This window comes from Hylobates moloch, unplaced genomic scaffold (assembly GCF_009828535.3).
Source record: "Hylobates moloch isolate HMO894 unplaced genomic scaffold, HMol_V3 SCAFFOLD_23, whole genome shotgun sequence".
Classification (NCBI taxonomy): domain Eukaryota; kingdom Metazoa; phylum Chordata; class Mammalia; order Primates; family Hylobatidae; genus Hylobates; species Hylobates moloch.
This window is the reverse complement of record NW_026652298.1, coordinates 22,942,549-22,966,376: the sequence shown is the minus strand read 5'-3', so window position 1 is coordinate 22,966,376 and position 23,828 is coordinate 22,942,549. Positions and strand designations below refer to the sequence as shown.

Here is a 23,828-nt window from a genome sequence, read left to right as displayed (position 1 = left end):
AGTATTCTTATCTATATACTTCAGGGCATTTCCATAGATTGACATTGTTAAATAAGGCTTAATTGAGATATCTGGGCCATTAATATTGGGGAAGAACGTAGGGAATAATGGCTTTTTAAAATTAACAAAAGGGCTAATTCTCGTATGACCAAATTTGACATTCACTCTCCCTCAGTTAGCTAACTTTTTATTGTCATGTTTCTAGAACAATACATTGAAAAGATGTTAAAGATAAAAAAGATTATGGATAATGTGCTTGCCAAACAGAAAGCAGAAAGGGATGATCTGGCTAAAAAATACAGGTGAGTAGAAAAAGGAAAAAAAAAGAGTGCTTTTGAGTTTCTTGAATTTGTCCATTTTTAGCTGCAATAGTTGTCTAGAATTTCTTAAGAATACAAACATTGCTTAGGGCCAAAAAATGACTTTATGAGGTTGTCTAATCTGTTACTACCATGGAAAATTATACTTCCCAGAAAGGTATATTTCTACATTATTACTTGGAATAGTCAAAAAAGAACATTTCAGTATCTTAAAAAGTTGTCTACAGTGGAGAATTTTATGAAAGCCTTTCTGGTTGTGAATCCCACAGACAAATTTATTTCTTTAGCACACTCAAATTTTCTACACTAAAAAATGTCTCTTTTTTGCTGTTACAAATGTCCTTCTAAGCAGTTGATGAGTTGATTAATTTTGTGTTTTATTGTATTTCTAAAATCTCAAGGTCCTTAAAGAGTTTTATCCTGATTATATTGGTTATATACCTCTTCTCATATTTTTTTGTGAAAAAAATGTTACATGTTTTTTTCTTGTTTGGACATTATTTTTTATTAGTTTTTAATAGGCTTAGCTATTTACACTCCCTATTCTTTATTCACATTCAATTTTCTAAACATGTCCTTATATATTCTTCTCTTATAATCGTTTAATGTCTATTACATATTCAATTTTTTTCTGAACTTATTTTAAAAAACCAATTTTCTATTTTTATTTTTAATCCCCATTTTGCCTTCTTCTCTAGTGAATAGCTAACACAAGTTCCCTTCTGTTTCCTCCTTGTTTTCCTGTCAATATAAAGCAGTGAGCTTATATAACCTACATATGGGTAATTTTAGGGGACTTTGGAGAGGCTTGCTTGAATTTCCTTTAGTGTCCTGTGGTTAACAGTGTACTATACCTAGAATTTTCAAAAGTTCCTGATCAATTGGAGCTTCAATATGTAAATTCTTATTAATATTGCTTTAAGACTTCACATCTTGGTGTGGGTAATCTAAAGTTTTGTGTCTGAACTCCTTGTTTCACATAGTTTTAAATTTGATATTATGTATTTCTTTTGCATTTTATGCTACCAGTTGTTTGCTAATCTGAATCCTTCTTCTTGCTGATTTTTTCACTTATGTATACTACTTCTTTTAACATCCAGTCTGCTGGGAGTTTAGTATTAGCTCTAAACCTTGATAGGAGAGGCAAGATATATCTATATTATTGCTTTTCCTTAAAACAGCAGCTCTTAAACTGTGGTCCAGGGACCCACGGTGGGGTTCCTGAGACCATTTCACAGGATCTGTGAATTCAAAACTATTTTTTAATAATAATACTAAGATGTTATTGCTGTCTTGCTCTCATTCTCTCATGAATGTACAGTGGAATTTTTCAGACGCTACATGATATACGATAAAGCCTGACAGAATGTGTTGTGTATTCTTTTGTTTAAAAAGTTTCTCAGTTTTAATTTCTAAAACAGTAAATACTGATAGACATTCATATACACAAAAGCTGTTTGGGTTCCTCAATAATTTTGAAGAGTACAAATAGTTCCCGAGACCAAAAAGTTTGAGAACCACTGAAAACAAAGTGTCCAATAATCTGAAGGTCAGGGTGGGATTGGTGGGCATAATCAAAAGACAAAAGTATGAAGATGTGAAAAGCCATTTCCTCTTTCTCAGTCCTCAAGGTCTTGAGAAATTCAGTTTGAGGAAGACGCACAGAATAATGCTTTCCTGGGTAGTCCCTCTGGACTTGGAAGTGTCTTCATACAGGTTCAAAATACAACTACAGTAATTACTTGGGGAACTAACATTTCTCAGGTCTAGCTGAAGTATGATTATTCACAAAACAATCTTGTTCTTCCAAAGCTAAGAGAACCTGAATAGAACTTTCAAATTATACTTACTAATAAACAGGTAAGCAAGCCCCAAATTTAAAGAACGATGGCTCTCCTTAGCCATCAATTGCTACCTTCCAACCAACAACTAAATAGATGTTTAGATGGATGATCCAACTTTTGTCTTTTAGAGTTGACTCCCAATTGATAATAATTATATGAATATAAAATCTTGATAACCTTACTGTCACCTCCTTAAAAAAAGGGCACACTTACTTAAATAAAGGAATCAGTTTCCTCTCAAAGGAAATATTTTCTGTCAACAGGCTGCAGGTGGTCAGATTAAAAAAATCAAAGGCAGTAAATTGCACAGGTATAGTTTTGTGTATTTTAAAGTCATTAAAATTTGGAGACAAAGCGTCTATAACCTGTAAGTGACCACTTTAAAAAGTTTTCTGCTGTTATTGCATTTTTTCTCTTTCCGTTTCTTCCTATAGGGTATCCATTGAGTCATTTAAGCATGGAGCCCTGAGAGAACAATTGGCCAACTTAGCTGCAAGACAGAAGAGCCTTTTAGTTGTGGCAAAAAAACAGAAAAAAATAAGCCTGAAAATTCAAAACTGTAAGAATGTTACATCATTGCCTTGTCTTAGTTTAAGGAAGCTCCCACCCAGATCAGAAATCTCTAATGAAAAGGACAGCCAAGAGGTCACTAGTCTGGAAAATTTAGAGCATCCCCAATCAGGTTCACTTTCTCCTGTTTCTGGAAGCATGCAGGAAACACAATTGTCTCTGGAAACTTGGAACTACAGCCAAAATACCAACATTTGTCTAAATTCAGAGGCAGTGAGAAGGGGAGAATTTTCTGGAAACGACATGAATTCTAAACAAAATGTCAGTGATTGTACCTTGGATGGTTTTCCAAAATCCAGACATTCATATGGCACAGAGAAGAATAAATTACCATCCCAACCTGTTGCTTTTATTGGTCAAACAGAATATTCACAGAAAGAGAATGATCTTACAGAAGCTACAGACAAAGACCATGAATTCTATATTCCTTCCCCAGTAATCGGCAAATTAAATATTTCAGAAACTGCAAGTGTCCTTGCCGAAAATGCTGCCCATCCATCAAATACTATTTGTGATCAGGACCTTTCCAATTATGATCCCGAAAGAGGAAACAGAAAAACAAGTTCCCAGCAATCACCTACAGGGGCATCAGAATCCCTGGCACATCAAGGGATTGCTGTCTTAGGCAGTGAAACAGTGCATCAGATGAAACCATATCTTAAAAAATCAGTTTCTGTTGTTCCATGTGCAGATGACAGTCAGATCTCCTCTTCCTCTGGATCTGGGCAACAAGATACTATAAAAAAGCCTTTAAGCTACAGTACGGCTCCTAAAAAGAAATGTATTCAGATAAAAGATTTGATATTACTAGGAAGAATTAACCCAGGAAATAACATTCTGGAATTCAAAACACAGGTATTCTATATTTTTTTCTCTAAAATCATGCAAATGTTATAAATAAGTGAGTAAATGTTGCTGTCACATAATATAGATATTTAGCTCTGATTAGGGAAATGGGGTTTTGCTGAGCTTCCTGAATGGAGGGACACAACCATTGTATTCTTAGCAAGTGAATTCGTATTTCTGGAATTACCCTGATACATTTTTTTTTTAATTTTAATTTTTAAGTTCCAGGATACATGTGCAGGATGTGCAGGTTTGTTACATAGGTAAATGAGTGGCATGGTGGTTTGCTGCACCTGTCAACCCATAACCTAGGTATTAAGCCCAGCATGCATTAGCTATTTTTCCTAATGCTCTCCCTCCCCCGACCACACTCCCCAACAGGCCCCAGTATGTGCTGTTCCCCTCCCTGTGTCCACGTGTTCTCATTGTTCAGCTCCCATTTATAAGTGAGAACATGCAGCGTTTGGTTTTCTGTTCTTGCGTTAGTTTGCTGAAGATAATGGCTTCCAGCTCCATTCATTTCTCTGCAGAGGACATGATCTCGTTCCTTTTTATGGCTGCATAGTATTTCATAGTGTTATATGTACCACATTTTCTTTATCTGGTCTATCATGGATGGGCATTTGGGTTGATTCCATGTCTTTGCTATTGTGAATAGTGCTGCAGTGAACATACATGTGCATGTATCTTTGTAACAGAATAATTTATATTCCTTTGGGTATATGCCCAGTAATAGGATTGCTGGGGCAAATGGTATTTCTGGTTCTAGGTCTTTGAGGAGTCACCACACTGTCTTTCACAATGGTTGAACTAATTTACATTCCCACCAACAGTGTAAAAGCATTCCTATTTATCTGCAACCTCACCAGCATCAGTTGTCTCTTGACTTTTTAATAATCACTGTTCTGACTAGCATGAGAGGGTATCTCCTTATGGTTTTGATTTGTATTTCTCTAATGATCAGTGATGTTGAGCTTTTTTTCATATATTTGTTGGCCATATGAATGCCTTCTTTAAACCTGACAAAAACAAGCAATGGGGAAATGATTCCCTATTTAATAAATGGTGCTGAGAGAACTGGCTAGCCATATGCAGAAAATTGAAACTGGACCCCTTCCTTACACCTTATACAAAAATTAACTCAAGATGAATTAAAGGATTGCAGGTTCCAAGATGGCCGAATAGGAACAGCTCCAGTCTACAGCTCCCAGAGTGAGCGACTCAGAAGATGAGTGATTTCTGCATTTTCAACTGAGGTAAGGGTTCATCTCACTGGGGCTTATCAGACAGTGGGTGCAGCCCACAGAGCATGAGCCAAAGCAGGGTGGGGCATCGCCTCACCAGGGAAATGCAAGGGGTCGGAGAATTCCCTTTCCTAGCCAAGGGAAGCCATGACAGATGGTACCTGGAAAATTGGGACACTCCCACCCTAATACTGCACTTTTCCAATGGTCTTAGCAAACGGAACACCAGGAGATTATATCCTGCGCCTGGCTTGGAGGGTCCCACGCCCACAGAGCCTCACTCACTGCTAACGCGGCAGTCTGAGATCGAACTGCAAGGCAGCAGCAAGGCTGAGGGAGTGGCGTCTGCCATTGCTGAGGCTTGAGAAGGTAAACAAAGCGGCTGGGAAGCTCGAACTGGATGGAGGCCACCGCAGCTCAAGGAGGCCTGCCTGCCTCTGTAGACTCCACCTCTGGGGAAAGGTCATAGCTGAACAAAAGGCAGCAGAAACTTCTGCAGACTTAAATGTCCCTGTCTGAAAGCTTTGAAGAGAGTAGTGGTTCTTCTAGCATGGAGTTTGAAATCTGAGAACGGACAGACTGCTTCCTCAAGTGGGTCCCTGACCCCCGAGTAACCTAACTGGGAGGCATCTCCCATTAGGGGCCAACTGACACCTCATACTGCCGGGTGCCCCTCTGAGACGAAGCTTCCAGAGGAAGGATTAGGCAGCAACATTTGCCGTTCTGCAATATTGGCTGTTCTGCAGCCTCTGCTGGTGATACGAAGGCAAACGATGTGGAGTGGACCTCCAGCAAACTCCAAACAGACCTGCAGCTCAGGGTCCTGACTGTGAGAAGGAAAACTAACAAACAGAAAGGACATCCACACCAAAACCCCATCTGTATGTCACCATCATCAAAGACCAAAGGTAGATAAAACCACAAAGATGAGGAGAAACCAGAGCAGAAAAGCTGAAAATTCTAAAAATCAGAGCACCTCTTCTCCTCCAAAGGAATGCAGCTCCTCAACAGCAACGGAACAAAGCTGGATGGAAAATGACTTTGACAAGTTGAGAGAAGGCTTCAGACAATCGGTAATAACAGACTTCTCTGAGCTAAAGGAGGATGTTCGAACCCATCGCAAAGAAGCTATAAACCTTGAAAGAAGATTAGACGAATGTATAACTAGAATAAACAGTGTAGAGAAGACCTTAAATGACGTGATGGAGCTGAAAACCATGGCACGAGAACTACGTGACGCATGCACAAGCTTCAGTAGCCCATTCGATCAACTGGAAAAAGGATATCAGTGATTGAAGATCAAATGAATGAAATGAAGTGAGAGGAGAAGTTTAGAGAAAAAAGAGTAAAAAGAAATGAACAAAGCCCCCCAAAACATGGGACTATATGAAAAGACCAAATCTGCATCTAATTGGTGTACCTGAAAGTGACGGGAGGGAGAATGGAACCAAGTTGGAAGACACTCTTCAGGATATTATCCAGGAGAACTTCCCCAACCTAGCAAGGCAGACCAACATTCAAATTCAGGAAATACAGAGAATGCCACAAAGATACTCCTCAAGAAGAGCAACTCCAAGACACATAATTGTCAGATTCACCAAAGTTGAAATGAAGGAAAAAATATTAAGGATAGCCAGAGAGAAAGGTTGAGTTACCCACAAAGGGAAGCCCATCAGACTAACAGCGGATCTCTTGGCAGAAACTCTACAAGCCAGAAGAGAGTGGGGGCCAATATTCAACATTCTTAAAGAAAACAATTTTCAACCCAGAATTTCATATCCAGCCAAACTAAGCTTCATAAGTGAAGGAGAAATAAAATCCTTTACAGACAAGCAAATGCTGAGAGATTTTGTCACCACCAGGCCTGCCCTAAAAGAACTCCTGAAGGAAGCACTAGACATGGAAAGGAACAGCCGGTACCAGGCACTGCAAAAACATGCCAAATTGTAAAGACCGTCAATGCTAGGAAGAAACTGCATCAACTAATGAGCAAAATAACCAGCTAACATCATAGTGACAGGATCAAATTCACACATAACAATATTAACCTTAAATGTAAATGAGCTAAATGCTCCAATTAAAAGACACAGACTGGCAAATTGGATAAAGAGTCAAGACCCATCAGTGTGCTGTATTCAGGAGACTCATCTGATGTGCAGAGACACACATAGGCTCAAAATAAAGGGATGGAGGAAGATCTACCAAGCGAATGGAAAACAGAAAAAAGCAGGGGTTGCAGTCTTAGTCTCTGATAAAACAGACTTTAAACCAACAAAGATCAAAACAGAAAAAGAAGGCCATTACATAATGGTAAAGGGATCAATTCAACAAGAAGAGCTCACTATCCTAAATATGTATGCACCCAATACAGGAGCACCCAGATTCATAAAGCAAGTCCTTACAGACCTACAAAGAGACTTAGACTCCCACACAATAATAATGGGAGACTTTAACACCCCACTGTCAACATTAGACAGATCAACGAGACAGAAGATTCACAAGGATATCCAGGAATTGAACTCAGCTCTGCACCAAGCAGACCTAATAGACATCTACAGAACTCTCCACCCCAAGTCAACAGAATATAAATTTTTCTCAGCACCACATTGCACTTATTCCAAAATTGACCACATAGTTGGAAGTAAAGCACTCCTCAGCACATGTAAAAGAATGGAAATTATAACAAACTGTCTCTCAGACCACAGTGCAATCAAACTAGAACTCAGGATTAAGAAACTCACTCAAAACTGCTCAACTAGATGGAAACTGAACAACCTGCTCCTGAATGACTACTGGGTACATAACAAAATGAAGGCAGAAATAAAGAAGTTCTTGGAAACCAGTGAGAACAAAGACACAACATACCAGAATCTCTGGGACACATTTAAAGCAGTGTGTAGAGGGAAATTTATAACACTAAATGCCCACAAGAGAAAGCAGGAAAGATCTAAAATTGACACCCTAACATCACAATTAAATGAACTAAAGAAGCAAGAGCAAACACATTCAAAAGCTAGCAGAAGTCAAGAAATAACTAAGATCAGAGCAGAACTGAAGGAAATAGAGACACAGAAAACCATTCAGAAAATCAATGAATCCAGGAGCTGGTTTTTTGAAAAGATCAAGAAAATTGATAGACCTCCAGCAAGACTGATAAGAAAAGAGAGAAGAGTCAAATAGACGCAATAAAAAATGATAAAGGGGATATCACCACTGATCCCATAGAAATACAAACTACCATCAGAGAATACTATAAACACCTATATGCAAATAAACAAGAAAATCTAGAAGAAATGGATAAATTCCTGGACACATACACCCTCCCAAGACTAAACCAGGAAGAAGTTGAATCCCTGAATAGACCAATAACAGGCTCTGAAATTGTGGCAATAATCAATAGCTTACCAACCAAAAAGAGTCCAGGACCTGATGGATTCACAGCCGAATTCTACCAGAGGTACAAGGAGGAACTGGTACCATTTCTTCTGAAACTATTCCAATCAATAGAAAAAGAGGGAATCCTCCCTAACTCATTTTATGAGGCCAGCATCATCCTGATACCAGGATGGCAGAGACACAACAAAAAAAGAGAATTTCAGACCAATATCCCTGATGAGCATCGATGCAAAAATCCTCAATAAAATACTGGCAAACCAAATCCAGCAGCACATCAAAAAGCTTATACACCATGATCAAGTGGGCTTCATCCCTGGGATGCAAGGCTGGTTCAACATTTGCAAATCAAAAAATGTAATCCATCATATAAACAGAACCAAAGACAAAAACCATATGATTATCTCAATAGATGCAGAAAAGGCCTGCGACAAAAGTCAACAGCCATTCATGCTAAAAACTCTCAATAAACTAGGTATTGATGGGACATATCTCAAAATAATAAGAGCTATTTATGACAAACCCACAGCCAATATCATACTGAATGGGCAAAACTGGAAGCATTCCCTTTGAAAACTGGCACAAGACAGGGATGCCCTCTCTCACCACTCCTATTCAACATAGGGTTGGAAGTTCTGGCCAGGGCAATCAGGCAGGAGAAGGAAATAAAGGGTATTCAATTAGGAAAAGAGGAAGTCAAATTGTCCCTGTTTGCAGATGACATGATTGTATATTTAGAAAACCCCATTGTCTCAGCCCAAAATCTCCTTAAGCTGATAAGCAACTTCAGCAAAGGCTCAGGATACAAAATCAATGTGAAAAAATCACAAGCATTCTTATACACCAATAACAGACAAACAGAGAGCCAAATCATGAGTGAACTCCCATTCACAATTGCTTCAAAGAGAATCAAATACCTAGGAATCCAACTTACAAGGGATGTGAAGGGCCTCTTCAAGGAGAACTACAAACCACTGCTCAACGAAATAAAAGAGGACACAAACAAATGGAAGAACATTCCATGCTCATGGATAGGAAGAATCAATATCGTGAAAATGGCCATACTGCGCAAGGTAATTTATAGATTCAATGCCATCCCCATCAAGCTACCAATGACTTTCTTCACAGAATTGGAAAAAACTAGTTTAAAGTTCATATGGAACCAAAAAAGAGCCTGCATCGCCAAGTGAATCCCAAGCCAAAAGAACAAAGCTGGAGGCATCACACTACCTGACTTCAAACTATACTACAAGGCTACAGTAACCAAAACAGCATGGTACTGGTACCAAAACAGAGATATAGGCCAGGCACGGCGGCTCATGCCTGTAATCCCAGCACTTTGGGAGGCCAAGATGAGCGGATCACGAGGTCAAGAGATCGAGACCATCCTGGCTAACACGGTGAAACCCCATCTCTACCAAAAATACAAAAAAATTAGCCGGGCATGGTGGTGGGCACCTGTAGTCCCAGCTACTCGGGAGGCAGAGCTTTCAGTGAGCTGAGATTGTGCCACTGCACTCCAGCCTGGGCGACACAGCGAGACTCCGTCTCAAAAAAAAAAACAACAAAAAAAAAAACAGAGATATTGACCAATGGAACAGAACAGAGCCCTCAGAAATAATACCATACATCTATAATGATCTGATCTTTGACAAACCTGACAATAACAAGAAATGGGGAAAGGATTCCCTATTTAATAAATGGTGCTGGGAAAACTGTCTAGCCATATACAGAAAGCTGAAACTGGATCCCTTCCTTACACCTTATACAAAAATTAATTCAAGATGGATTAAAGACTTAAATGTTAGACCTAAAACCATGAAAACCCTAGAAGAAAACCTAGGCAATACCATTCAGGACATAGGCATGGGCAAGGACTTCATAGCTAAAACACCAAAAGCAATGGCAACAAAAGCCAAAATAGACAAATGGGATCTAATTAAACTAAAGAGCTTCTGCACAGGAAAAGAAACTACCATCAGAGTGAACAGGCAACCTACAGAATGGGAGAACATTTTTACAATCTACCCATCTGACAAAGGGCTAATATCCAGACTCTACAAAGAACTTAAAGAAATTTACAAGAAAAAATCAACCCCATGAAAAGGTGGGTGAAGGATATGAACAGACACTTCTCAAAGGAAGACATTTATGCAGCCGAAAAACACATGAAAAACTGCTCATCATCACTGGCCATCAGAGAAATGAAAATCAAAACCACAGTGAGATACCATCTCACACCAGTTAGAATGGCGATCATTAAAAAGTCAGGAAACAACAGTTGCTGGAGAGGATGTGGAGAAATAGGAACACTTTTACACTGTTGGTGGGACTGTAAACTAGTTCAACCATCGTCGAAGACAGTGTGGCGATTCCTCAGGGATCTAGAACTAGAAATACCATTTGACCCAGCCATCCCATTTACTGGGTATATGCCCAAAGGATTATAAATCATGCTGCTATAAAGACACATGCACACATATGTTTATTGTGGCACTATTCACAATAGCAAAGACTTGGAACTAACCCAAATGTCCATCAATGATAGACTGGATTAAGAAAATGTGGCACATATGTACCATGGAATACTGTGCAGCCATAAGAAAGGATGAGTTCATGTCCTTTGTAGGGACATGGATGAAGCTGGATACCATCATTCTCAGCAAATTATCGCAAGGACAGAAAACCAAACACCGCATGGTCTCACTCATAGGTGGGAACTGAACAGTGAGAACACTTGAACACAGGGTGGGGAAAATCACACACTGGGGCCTGTCATGGGTGGGGGTAGGGGGGAGGGATAGCATTAGCAGATATACCTAATGTAAATGACGAGTTAATGGGTGCAGCACACCAACATGGCACATGTGTACATATGTAACAAAACTGCATGTTGTGCACATGTACCCTAGAACTTAAAGTATAATAAAAAAAATTTTTTAAGGTGGATTAGACTTAAATGTAAAAACCCTAGAAGAAAATCTAGGCAATACTACTTGGGGCATAGGCACAGGTAAAGATTTCATGATGAAATCGCCACAAGCAATTGCAACAAAAGCAAAAATAGACAAATGGGATCTAATTAAACTAAAGAGCTTCTGCACAGCAAGAGAAACTATCGTTAGAGCGAACAGGCAACCTACAGAACGGGAGAAAAGTTTTGCAATCTATCCAACTGACAAATGTCTAATATCCAGAATCTACAAGGAACTTAAATCTACAAGAAAAAAAACAAATGATCCCATTAAAAAGTGAGCAAAGGACATGAACAGACACTTCTCAAAAGAAGACATTCATGTGGCCAACAAACATACCAAAAAAAGCTCAACATCACTGATCATTAGAGAAATGCAAATCAAAACCACAATGAGATGCCATTTCATTTCAGTCAGAATGACGATTATTAAAGTCAAGAAATAACAGATGCTGGCGAGGTTGCAGAGAAATAGGAATGCTTTTACACTGTTGGTGGGAATGTAAATTATTTCGGTTCTTTAAAAATTTTTAGGCTTATTGTATGGCTTAGCTCATATCCTGGAGAATGTTCCATGTGCAATTGAGAAGAATATGTATTTTCCTGTTGTTAGGTGAAGTTTTCTATAGATGCCTGTTAAGTCTAATTGGTTTATAGTGCCTTGTTAAAGTCTTCTTTTTCCTCACTGATCTTCTGCCTGTTTGGTCTATATAGTGGTGCCCTCTTATATGCGGGAGCTATGTTCCAAGAACCCTAGAGGAAGCCTGAAACCACAGATAGTCCCGAACCCTGTATATACTGTTTTTTTCTATATATACATACCCATGATAAAGTTTAATTTATAAATTAGACACAGATTAACAATAATAATAAAAGAAATGATTATAACAGTATGCCAGCATCACTACTGTTTTGCTTTGGGATGTTGTTAAGTTAAATAAAGATTACTCGAACCCAAGCCTTGTAATCTGATAACCTAGATTTCTACCAAGTGACTGATGGGCAGGTAGCATATGCAGTGTGAATACTCTGGACAAAAGATGATTCACATCCTGGGCAGGATAGAGTGGGACAGTGTGAGATTTCATCACACTCCTCAGAACATTGTGCAATTTAAAACTTGTGAATTGTTTATTTCAGGATTTTTTTTCTTTTTGAGACAGAGTCTCGCTCTGTGGCCCAGACTGGAGTGCAGTAGCATGATCTCCGTTCACTGCAAGCTCTGCCTGCCGGGTTCACGCCATTCTCCTGCCTCAGTCTCCCGAGTAGCTGGGACTACAGGCACCCGCCACCAAGCCTGGCTAATTTTTTTTTTTTTTTTTTTTTTGTATTTTTAGTAGAGACGGGGTTTCACTGTGTTAGCCAGGATGGTCTCAATCTGTTGACCTTGTGATCCACCCGCCTCAGCCTCCCAAAGTGCTGGGATTACAGGCGTGAGCCACCATACCCAGCCAAGAATTTTTTATTTAATATTTTCAAACCACTGTTGACTATGGAAAGTGAAATTACAGATGAGGGGACTACCATACGTATTGGAAGTGGGATATTGAAGTATTTTACTGTTGAGCTATTTCTCCCTTCATTTCTGTTAATTTTTATTTCATGTATTTTCATGCTGTTTTGTGTTTTAAGTGCATATGCATTTATAATGGTTATATCTTCCTGATGCATTGAGCCTCTTAGCATTATAAAATGTCCCCCATCATCTCTTGTAACAATTTCTCTTTTAAGATCTAGTTTGTTTGATATTGTATAGCCATTCTAGCTTTCTTGTGGTTGCGGTTTATATGATATACTTTTTCTATCCTCTTACATTCAATTTACTTGTCTCTTTGAATCTAAAATCTGTCTCCTATATGCATTATATAGTTGGGTCTTATTTTTTTAGTCCAGTCTGATAATCTCTGCCTTTTGACTAAGTTGTCTAATCCATTAACATTTCATATTGTTATTAATATTGTTGGATTTATGTCTTCTATTTTATTTTTTATTTCAATATACCTCATATCTTTTTGTTCCTCTGTACTTCCTTTATTGCTTTCTTTTGCAATTGGTGAATATTTTCCAATGTAGAATTCTAATTTCTTTAATGACTTTTTTCATCATATTTTTTGAGTTGTGCCTGCAGTAGCTGCTCTAGGACTCAACATACATTTTCTCTTATCAGAATCAGCTTCAGATTCATACTAACTTAATTCCAGGAAAATATAGAAATGTTATTTCTGTAGAGCATTATTCCTTTTCCTTTTTATGATATTATTGTTATACGTATTATGTTTATAAATTTATAAACCCAACAATACATTGATATAATTATTGCTTTATAAAATTTTGTGACTTTTAAAGAAGCTGATAGAAGAAAGGAAAGCAATACATATTTATAGCTTTTGTTATACCTACCTTCTTATTTATCCTTTCTGGATTGTTACATTTATTTTTGTAGATTTGAGTTATCATGTGGAGTCATTTCCTTAGCCCAATAAACTTTTGCTCCCACCTACCTCTTTTGTGCTACTGTTGGCAAATATATTACATTTCTATAGTTATAGGCCCAGCACTAACTTCTGTATCTGTTGTTTTTTATAATTGCTTTTTAAAATCTGTTGAGACAAAAAGAGAAGAAATATGCATTTATACTGTCTTTTATAATACATAATTACCTTTACTGGTACTGTGTTTTTTCATGTGGATTCATATTAGCCTATAGGGTCATTGGCTTTCAACCTGAAGAATTCCTTTATTATTTCTTGTAAGGCAGATCTCTTAGCAACCAATTTTCTCAGTCTCTCAGTTTTTGTTTATCTGGGAATGTCTTTATTTTGCCTTCATTTTTAAAAGATTGTTTTCTTAGATATAGGATTCTTAGTTAATAGTTTTTTCTTTGTACACTTTGAATATGTCATTCCACTGCCTCTGGCCTCCATTGTTTGATAATAACACAGCTGTTAATCTTCTTGAGTTTCCCTTGTAAATGATGAGTTATTTTTCTCCTGCTGCTTTTAATATTTTCTCCTTGTCTTATGACTTTTGATATTTTTACTGTGTGTCTGTGGATCTCTGCATTTATCCTACTTGAGTCATTGAGCCTCCTGAATGTGTAGATTAATGCTTTTCAGTAAGTTTGGTAAGTTTTTTTTTTCTTCTTCTTCTTGTTGTGACACAGTTTTGGTCTTGTTGCCCAGGCTGGAGTGCAGTGGTGCAATCTCAGTTCACCGAAACCTCCGCCTCCCAGGTTCAAGCAATTCTTCTGCCTCAGCCTCCCAAGTAGCTGGGATTACAGTATCTTGCCACCATGCCCAGCTAATTTTTGTATTTTTAGTAGAGACAGGGGTTTCACCATGTTGGCCAGGCTGGTCTCGAACTCCTGACCTCAGGTGACCCACATTTCTCAGCCTCCCTAAGTGCTGGAATTACAGGCGTGAGCCACCGTGCCTGGCCAGTTTGGGAAGTTTTTAGGCTTATATTTCTTCAAATATTTTTCCTGCTTTTTCCTCTCCTTCACTATGCATATATTGGTATGCTTAATGGTGTTCCATATTTCTCTGAGACTTTTTCATTTTTATTCTCTTTTCTTTGTCTTGCATACTCTGTATCAATGTCTTCAAGTTTACTAATTCTTTCTCTTACCAGTTTAAATCTGTTGAGCCTCTTTGGTGAATGTTTTATTTCAGTTATTTTACTTTCCAACTCCATAACTTCTATTTGGTTCTTTTTAGATACATTTTTCTTTTTTACCGATATTCTCTATTTGATGTGACCTTGTCATCATTCCTTACTTAATGTCTTTAATTATGGTTTTCTTTAGTTCCTTGAACATATTTATAATGGTTATTTTGAAGTCTTTGTTAAATCCAGTGTCTGGTCACTCTCACAGGCAGCTTCTCTTGTCTGTTTTTTTTCCCAGTGTTTGTGTCATACTTTGCTGTTTCTTTGTATGTCTCATAACTTTTTGTTGGAACTGGACATTTTAGACAATGCATTGTAGCAACTCTACCCCACCTTCTCTTGGACTTCTTACTGCTATTTACTTGTTTGTTTAATTACCGGCTAGATTGTTTTAGTGAAGTCTGTTTTAGTGAAGTCCCCACTTCAGTGCTAAACTTCTAATGTTGAGCCTCAGGGACTAAAGCCTTGGCCACCTCTTTCCCTGACCTCCCTGACCACCCATGGCTCTTAAGCTCCACTTATTGCCCATTGACTGTTTTATTGTTTTCAACAATGTCCTAGGGGGACAAATTGCTCTACAGACTAATCCAAGCAAAGGTGGGCTCCTTTGAAGGGATAGTTCCCAAGGTCAGTTTTTGAAGTTTATTATGAACCTAGGAAGGCTCCTTCCAGCTTTTTTCCCAGTTGTCTCTTGCAAACTTGCCTGCCTACAGCTTAGCCTACATCACGAATGAATCTACCAGTCTACTCACAATTGCCTTTTACCACAACTTCTACTATTTCTGATAGTGCCCTTGAGCTTGAAGTTCTTCATGCTCTGTTGCAAATGAAGTTAGTTTCTTCAGGATGAGATTAGGAGCTATCTGTTTTAAGGCCTGCTTCTCTTCTCAGGCAGAATCCCTGAGCCATGGCCCTGGAGCTGAGGGTGGGGACAAAGGTGATTTTTCAAGTGATACCCTTGCTTTAGGAGCTGAGCATTCGGTAGAGGGGAGGCAGTAGTTTCATGTCTTTTCCGTTTGCCTCTCCCAATGTGAAACTGTGTCCGGAATTGGTGGGTTCTTGGTCTCACTGACTTCAAGAATGAAGCCTTGGACCCTCACAGTGAGTGTTACAGCTCTTAAGGTGGCGCGTCTGGAGTTTGTTCCCTCTGATGTTCGGATGTGTTCGGAGTTTCTTCCTTCTGGTGGGTTCGTGGTCTCACTGGCTCAGGAATGAAGCTGCAGACCTTCACCGTGAGTGTTACAGTTCTTAAGGCAGCACGTCTGGAGTTGTTCGTTCCTCCCGGTGGGCTCGTGGTCTCGCTGGCTTCAGGAGTGAAGCTGCAGACCTTCGCGGTGAGTGTTACAGCTCATAAAAGCAGTGTGGACCCAAAGAGTGAGCAGTAACAAGATTTACTGCAAACAGCGAAAGAACAAAGCTTCCACAGTGTGGAAGGGGACCCGAGCGGGTTGCCACCGCTGGCTGGGGCAGCCTGCTTTTGTTCTCTTATCTGGCCCCACCCACGTCCTGCTGATTGGTAGAGCCAAGTGGTCTGTTTTGACAGGGCGTTGATTGGTGCGTTTACCATCCCTGAGCTAGACGTAAAAGTTCTCCACGTCCCCATCAGATCAGTTAGATACAGAGTATGGACACAAAGGTTCTCCAAGGCCCCACCAGAGCAGCTAGACACAGAGTGTCGATTGGTGCATCCACAAACCTCGAGCTAGACACAGGGTGCTGATTGGTGTGTTTACATTCCCTGAGCTAGACATAAAGGTTCTCCACATCTCCACCAGACTCAGGAGCCCAGCTGGCTTCACCCAATGGATCCCGCACCAGGGCTGCAGGTGGAGCTGCCCGCCAGTCCCGTGCCATGCACTCGCACTCCTCAGCCCTTGGGTGGTTGATGGGACTGGGCGCTGTGGAGCAGGGGGTGGCACTCGTCGGGGAGGCTCGGGCCGCACAGGAGCCCATGGAAGGGGTGGGAGGCTCAGGCATGGCAGGCTGCAGGTCCTGAGCCCTGCCCTGAGGGAAGGCAGCTAAGGTCCGGTGAGAAATCGAGCGCAGCACCGGTGGGTCGGCACTGCTGGGGGACCCAGTACACCCTCCGCAGCTGCTGGCCCGGGTGCCAAGCCCCTCATTGCCCGGGGCCGGCAGGGCCGGCTGGCTGCTCCAAGTGCGAGGCCCGCCAAGCCCACGCCCGCCCGGAACTCCAGCTGGCCCGCAAGTGCCGCGCGCAGCCCCGGTTCCCGCTGGCGCCTCTCCCTCCACACCTCCCCGCAAGCCGAGGGAGCCGGCTCCTGCCTTGGCCAGCCCAGAAAGGGGCTCCCACAGTGCAGCAGTGGGCTGAAGGGCTCCTCAAGTGGCGCCAAAGTGGAGCCCAGGCAGAGGAGGCACTAAGAGTGAGCGAGGGCTGTGAGGACTGCCAGCACGCTGTCACCTCTCAAAACCACCACCTTACAAGCCAAGGCAAGGGTGATCAGGATCCCAGCATTGTCTGTGGTGCCTTGCCAAAGGTGGAGCCTCTGTCTCACCACTCAGAGCTGGGCAGGAGAAGGGAGCCTCCACCCTTGGGTTATAGTTGCTGGCAACTTAGCCTTAGCAACAATAACTGGGGGCAGGATAAGAAATGCTGAAGTTATGCCCCTCCCAGGAAGACAGCCCTGTAACAGGGAGCCCTGTAGTCTTGACTACAGCAATCTAGAGTGGAGTCTCTACTTCACAGAGCTGGGAGTGGGGAGGGAGGATGCAGTCTTGGTTCAAATACCATAGACTCTCACCTTTTTAATCCAATTTTTGTAGACTTTGTTGACTAGATGGTTCATCATTTGCTACATGCCCTTATGACCATTTCTAGATACATTAAATTTATATACAAAAATACATCAGGTGTTAGGGTATATCTGGTCCCTGTTACTTTGTCATGGCCAGAAGTAAAAGTTCACATATTTCAGCTATTTTTGACCTTAATTTTTGTTTTACTTTTCACTTCAGGAGACTACCCACAAAGCCAGTATTTTATTGAATGGCAAACTTAAGGTAGAAAGTGGTCAGATTTATAAAAACCCAGTCACCTGGCTGAAGGATCTTCTGGGAGGCAACAGTTATGTGACCTGGAATTATGCTTGGAGTAAGGTGGGTCATTCTTAAGTTTATCTTTAACTTCATATTCAAATGGAAAAGTACATATTTTTATGATGAAAGTATTTTTTAAGGAAATCTGAAAGATCTCCAAGCTAGTTTTGTATTCATGTGTTCATTCTGTATATGCTATATGCATATCATGCTACATGCATGTCACAGAATGAACACATCACTTTCTCCCACAAGTCCTATTTGCCAGAATTCCCCATGGGCATGGTTGCATAGCTGACTGCACCTTCCCTTTCTTACTCCTTATCTAGTCTCAGAACTTTTAATGCCTTTAATCCTCCCATTTGATCTCCCAAGGGATTTCAGGTCTTTGTAACTCTGTATGGAAAATTTGGAACCATTGGTGTGTATTGGTAACTTAGTTAATACATGTTATTATTCTAACGAAGTAAAGCAAAATCTCCTAAATACAAAAGAAATTGGCAAGAGGCCTAAAACCCTCAGATATTATCATGTATTTTTATGTTTGAACATGTCCTTATCCATGAATTGCTAGCCTTTCAAAATGAATTACTTTCATTTAGACCTCCTAGACTTAGTAACCTCCCTCTCAGTTCTGGCTTCTGAGTTATAAGCCCAGTAATGACTGATATTCTTGAGGTCTAGTGTTCATCCACCTCCAGACTTCAGGGACAGTCTTAAAATGATTCTTCAGGAAAGTCTGAATCTTCAGACATCTGCCATGACTGTTTCGAAGACTAGAAGATACACTCAACCTCTACTAACTATTACAGTAAACCTCAGTGTACCAATAATAGGAAGCACAGCTTTCTCTCCTCTTTTTTGTTTAACCCAGGTCTGCCCACTCTCCCTCCCAGTCCCCTTTGTGCCCCTAAAGTCTATATTCTGTGTCCCAGACTCTGTGCCCCAACTCTGCATTCTGGTCTTCTAGACCTCGTTGGCAAGTGTATCTAGCACTGTTTCAGTTCCTTCACTTACATCAGCACATTCTGGCTTCTATCTGCTATATGGTCTGTCTGACTTTTTCCCAAAGTTTGTTTTTATTTCCCACTCCTGGAGTCTCCAGGCCATCTGCTTTCAGTTCGTTTTAGCCCCTTTACCCAATCCTTTCCATGGATTTTTAATTCATATCTAAATGTTAGTAATTAGCATCTTGCCCATGAAAATCCCTTTTTGTTACAAGGTTTCTTAAACTTATGATAGATTATACTGTTTGGCTGAAACTGAATCTTTGCTCACAGGACAGATAGCATACTGAATGCTGTAGCTTAGGTTCTTTTGAGCTCAACATGCGTGTGCTGCAGTGTGCCTGGTGATGACTCCATTTGCCCACTCTGTTTCTCCATTAGAACTACTGTTATTTCCTGCCTTTGAATAGCTGGCTGTAACATCATTTGGCCCTTACTCTGTACTAATGCCTCATTTACATATCTCATTGACTCTAGCATTTTCTCATAGCCATGTCAGTTAGAGTTATACTGTTTAGCACCTATGTGATAGTGAAGCTACATGCAAATGTGGGCACTAAAATTAGGACAATTATCAGATATAACATATTCCTACAGATTATCTAAACAGGCTTATTTTCTTTAGATTATCAAAAAAGTGAAAATAGAGTTTTAAAAATTACTGTGGGCACTGATGTACTTCTAGTAAATACCCCAAGCTGAGAAACATTATCCTAGTGATTTTCTTTACAATATTTAAAAGGCTCTTTTAAAGTCTTTTAAAGTTTACCACAGAAACCTCTGCCTCTTCTTGTCTTGGAGTAACTTCTGAATTCAGTCATTTCTTGAGGAAAGGAGCTTTTTGCTACATGGGTAAATGTGAACATTTCTACTGACTAGTTCTGAGAGTGGTGGGGGTGGTGGTTGGTGGTCAGGCAAGGAATGCCAGAAAACAAGGTATTGCCCTGTATCTGACAGGGTGACAGAGCCAGTAGGTGCAGAGATGACTCAAACTTCCAACCCAAGCAGTTGCTGAACAGCTTTGCCAAGGAAATCCTGATGCTTACTCACAGAGGGCATCACTGACTTCTCTTCTGCAGCCTCCCAGCCATTGGACAACATTCTGGTGTGGCCGAGTGATTTGTGGGTGGGGGGCAGCAGACCAAGCTAGTTCCTGGTTCCACTCTTTATAAGTTATATTATCTGGGCAATGGTTTTCAATCACATTGGAATCACTTGAGGGCCTTTAGAAACCACTAGTGCCTAGTAGACTCTAAGCCCATAACTTCTGATCTAATATCTAGGTGGGGATCAAGTGGCAATATTTGAAAAAGCATTCCAGGCAATTCTAATGTGCAGCCTCAGTAAGAATGATTAATCTAGGTCAAGCCATTTCACCTTTCTGAACTTCAGCTTTCTTATGTATAAAATAAGTAGTGCTAGGTGATATCTAAAGACCCTTCCAACGTAGCAATTGTGGAGCTTGAAGAGCACTGTTTGATTTATAAAGCAGTTTTACGCAACAACTTTATGAGGCAGGAAGATCAACAATTATTTCTGTTCATGGATGTGAAAACAAAGGTTTGGGAGGTTAAGTGACCTGATTTAGCCTTGAGGCCAGCCAGAACCAGGACTTCTGATTCCCTGTACATTCTTTTCTGTATGTATAAAGGCACAAGAGAGGCACACATTCCTTTCATTAGAAACAGGTTGCTCTGAACTCAAAAGAGCACACAGTACAGTCTAGCCACCTTTGTGAATGTATGCAAAGCCTTAGTCATGTGCAGCAACTATTGCCCACTTCCACAGGAAAAATGCCTTTCTGTGATACAGTTGCAGGATGAAAATCGTAAGAATCATAAGAATGGAAATGATGGTTTATTTTTGTAAATACTCAACAGTGAATTACTGCAGACGAAAAGTAGGCTGCTGTTTTAGGCAGTGCTTCAAGGAACACTAGACAGATCTCTTCTGCAAACATACTTCCCATCCGGATGCCTCCTGAATTTCCATCCTTATTTCCACCCTTTCTACTCCTTTGGATTTAGTGATCACTTTTCTCTGTGGTTCCCCTCACCCCCCACACATACTTTTCAAGAACAACTCCTCTCACCATCATGATTAGGAATATCAAGATATGGAAAGGTTGGGGTGGGAGCATAGAAACTGATGGAAATTGTTCATCTTGACAGACAGCCTTATTCTGTCAATTACTCACACTCTCAATGTGTCCTAAACCTATGAACCTAGCTTCTACTCAGCTACATTTTAGAACAGAAAGAAGAAGGAGATGGTTAGATATGTGACCTCTTTTAAAATACAAATATCCAGGAGTTTTGGATCCTGAAAATATAAATAATATGAAGGGCTTTCTCTTGCCTCTAGCTACATAGAGTGTTGGGAGTGTGAAAAAAGAGTCTGGAATGGGGAGGTTGGTACCATGAAGGTGAGCTTTACCTGCATCATCATTCATAGAAACAGCTCTCCCAAGGCAGTTTTTGCACTTTGAAACTACTTTCTGTCTTATATTGTGAATTCCTAAAGAAATATTTTATTTGAGAAATATTTTTATTTTCTTAGCCACAATGTAGTTTGTGTTACAATGAATTTAAAAGAAAACCTACAGTTTTTTATTGGTTTCTTTGCTCTTTTTCCACCCTGAGATAAAAAGCAATTATTCTTTCCTCCTTCTACTCCTCTTGGAGCAGTGAAACTTTGTAAGATTGACTTCTTTTTTGTTTGTTTGTTTGTTTTTATTATACTTTAGGTTTTAGGGTACATGTGCACAATGTGCAGGTTTGTTACATATGTATCCATGTGCCATGTTGATTTCCTGCACCCATTAACTCGTCATTTAGCATTAGGTATATCTCCTAATGCTGTCCCTCCCCCCTCCCCCAACCCCACAACAGTCCCCGGAGTGTGATGTTCCCCTTCCTGTGTCCATGAGTTCTCATTGTTCAATTCCCACCTATGAGTGAGAACATGCGGTGTTTGGTTTTTTGTCCTTGCAATAGTTTACTGAGAATGATGTTTTCCAGTTTCATCCATGTCCCTACAAAGGACATGAACTCATCATTTTTTATGGCTGCATAGTGTTCCATGGTGTATATGTGCCACATTTTCTTAATTCAGTCTATCGTTGTTGGACATTTAGGTTGGTTCCAAGTCTTTGCTATTGTGAATAGTGCCGCAATAAACATACGTGTGCATGTGTCTTTATAGCAGCATGATTTATAGTCCTTTGGGTATATACCCAGTAATGGGATGGCTGGGTCAAATGGTATTTCTAGTTCTAGATCCCTGAGGAATCGCCACACTGACTTCCACAATGGTTGAACTAGTTTACAGTCCCACCAACAGTGTAAAAGTGTTCCTATTTCTCCACATCCTCTCCAGCACCTGTTGTTTCCTGATTTTTTAATGATGGCCATTCTAACTGGTGTGAGATGGTATCTCACTGTGGTTTTGATTTTCATTTCTCTGATGGCCAGTGATGATGAGCATTTCTTCATGTGTTTTTTGGCTGCATAAATGTCTTCTTTTGAGAAGTGTCTGTTCATGTCCTTTGCCCACTTTTTGATGGGGTTGTTTGTTCTTTTCTTGTAAATTTGTTTGAGTTCATTGTAGATTCTGGATATTAGCCCTTTGTCAGATGAGTAGGTTGCAAAAATTTTTGCAAGATTGACTTCTTAAAACTTGCAATGGAATAAAAGTAGTTATTTGGGCCGGGCACGGTGGCTCACGCTTGTAATCCCAGCACTTTGGGAGGACGAGGCGGGCGGATCACAAGGTCAGGAGATCGAGACCACGGTGAAACCCCGTCTCTACTAAAAATACAAAAAAAAAAAAAATTAGCCAGGCGTGGTGGCGGGCGCCTGTAGTCCCAGCTACTCAGAGAGGCTGAAGCAGGAGAATGGCGTGAACCCGGGAGGCGGAGCTTGCAGTGAGCCGAGATTGCACCACTGCACTCCAGCCTGGGTGACAGAGTGAGACTCCGTCTCAAAAAAAAAAGTAGTTATTTGATCATCCATGAACAGATTTCTTTTCTTTATTTATTTTTTTTTTCTTTTTGAGCCAGAGTCTCGCTCTCTTGCCCAGGCTGGAGTGCAGTGGCCTGATCTCGGCTTGCTGCAGCGTCTGCCTCCTAGGTTCAAGTGATTCTCCTGCCTCAGCCTCACAAGTAGCTGGGACTACAGGCGTGCACCACCATGCCCGGCTAATTTTTGTATTTTTAGTAGAGACGGGGTTTCACCATGTTGACCAGGCTGGTCTCAAACTCCTGACCTCAGGGGATCCCCCCACATCGGCCTCCCAAAGTGCTGGGGTTACAGGTATGAGTCACCATGCCCGGTCATCCACGAACAGATTTCTATTAGTCAATACCAACAAATGGTTTTTCTGAAGGCATATGAAAAATGGGCTGATACTTTCAAATAAAATGGAGTCCCAAAAGGGAAGTATATGCAAAGGCAGGTTATGTTTCATTCTTTTTTGATGCATATTAGTACATAAGATGTAGAGAAATATTTATTATGGCAATTAATAATGACAATACTGCACTTTATTTCTTCCAAAGACGTTACCAAAATAAAGTTGATTAATAATTTCACTTGGCTCATTAACTACGTTTCCAGAATACTGGCTGGCTGAGTCATCTATTTTCCTCAAACATGCATGTGTGTCTATGCACATGCACGCACACACACACACACACACACACAAACATTCTACACTGCCTACTTTTTCCCTAGTATGATATTGGAGAATCAGCATAGACTAATTTCTAAGGAATAATGGAGTGTTGTAGGAGCTTCAGGGAAAGCATCAGTGGCCTTAGGACAAAACACCCCTCCAGTTCTACCTTTTAGCAAAGCAAGAACGCAACAACCTACAGATATCGATGCCTTACACTAAGCTCCATCTCTCTT

General features: G+C 40.4%; 1 protein-coding gene across 2 annotated transcripts in view; it reads left to right on the top strand.

The window, feature by feature from the left end:
• ANKRD31 (ankyrin repeat domain 31) overlaps positions 1–23,828 on the top strand; it is a 175,456-nt gene that overhangs the window by 137,763 nt on the left and 13,865 nt on the right. For both annotated transcript variants that reach the window (XM_032144985.2, XM_032144984.2), the window contains 3 exons: positions 206–302; positions 2,599–3,589; positions 17,831–17,971. In XM_032144985.2, coding sequence (XP_032000876.1) covers positions 206–302; positions 2,599–3,589; positions 17,831–17,971 — 1,229 coding nt within the window. The remainder of the gene's footprint in view (positions 1–205; positions 303–2,598; positions 3,590–17,830; positions 17,972–23,828) is intronic.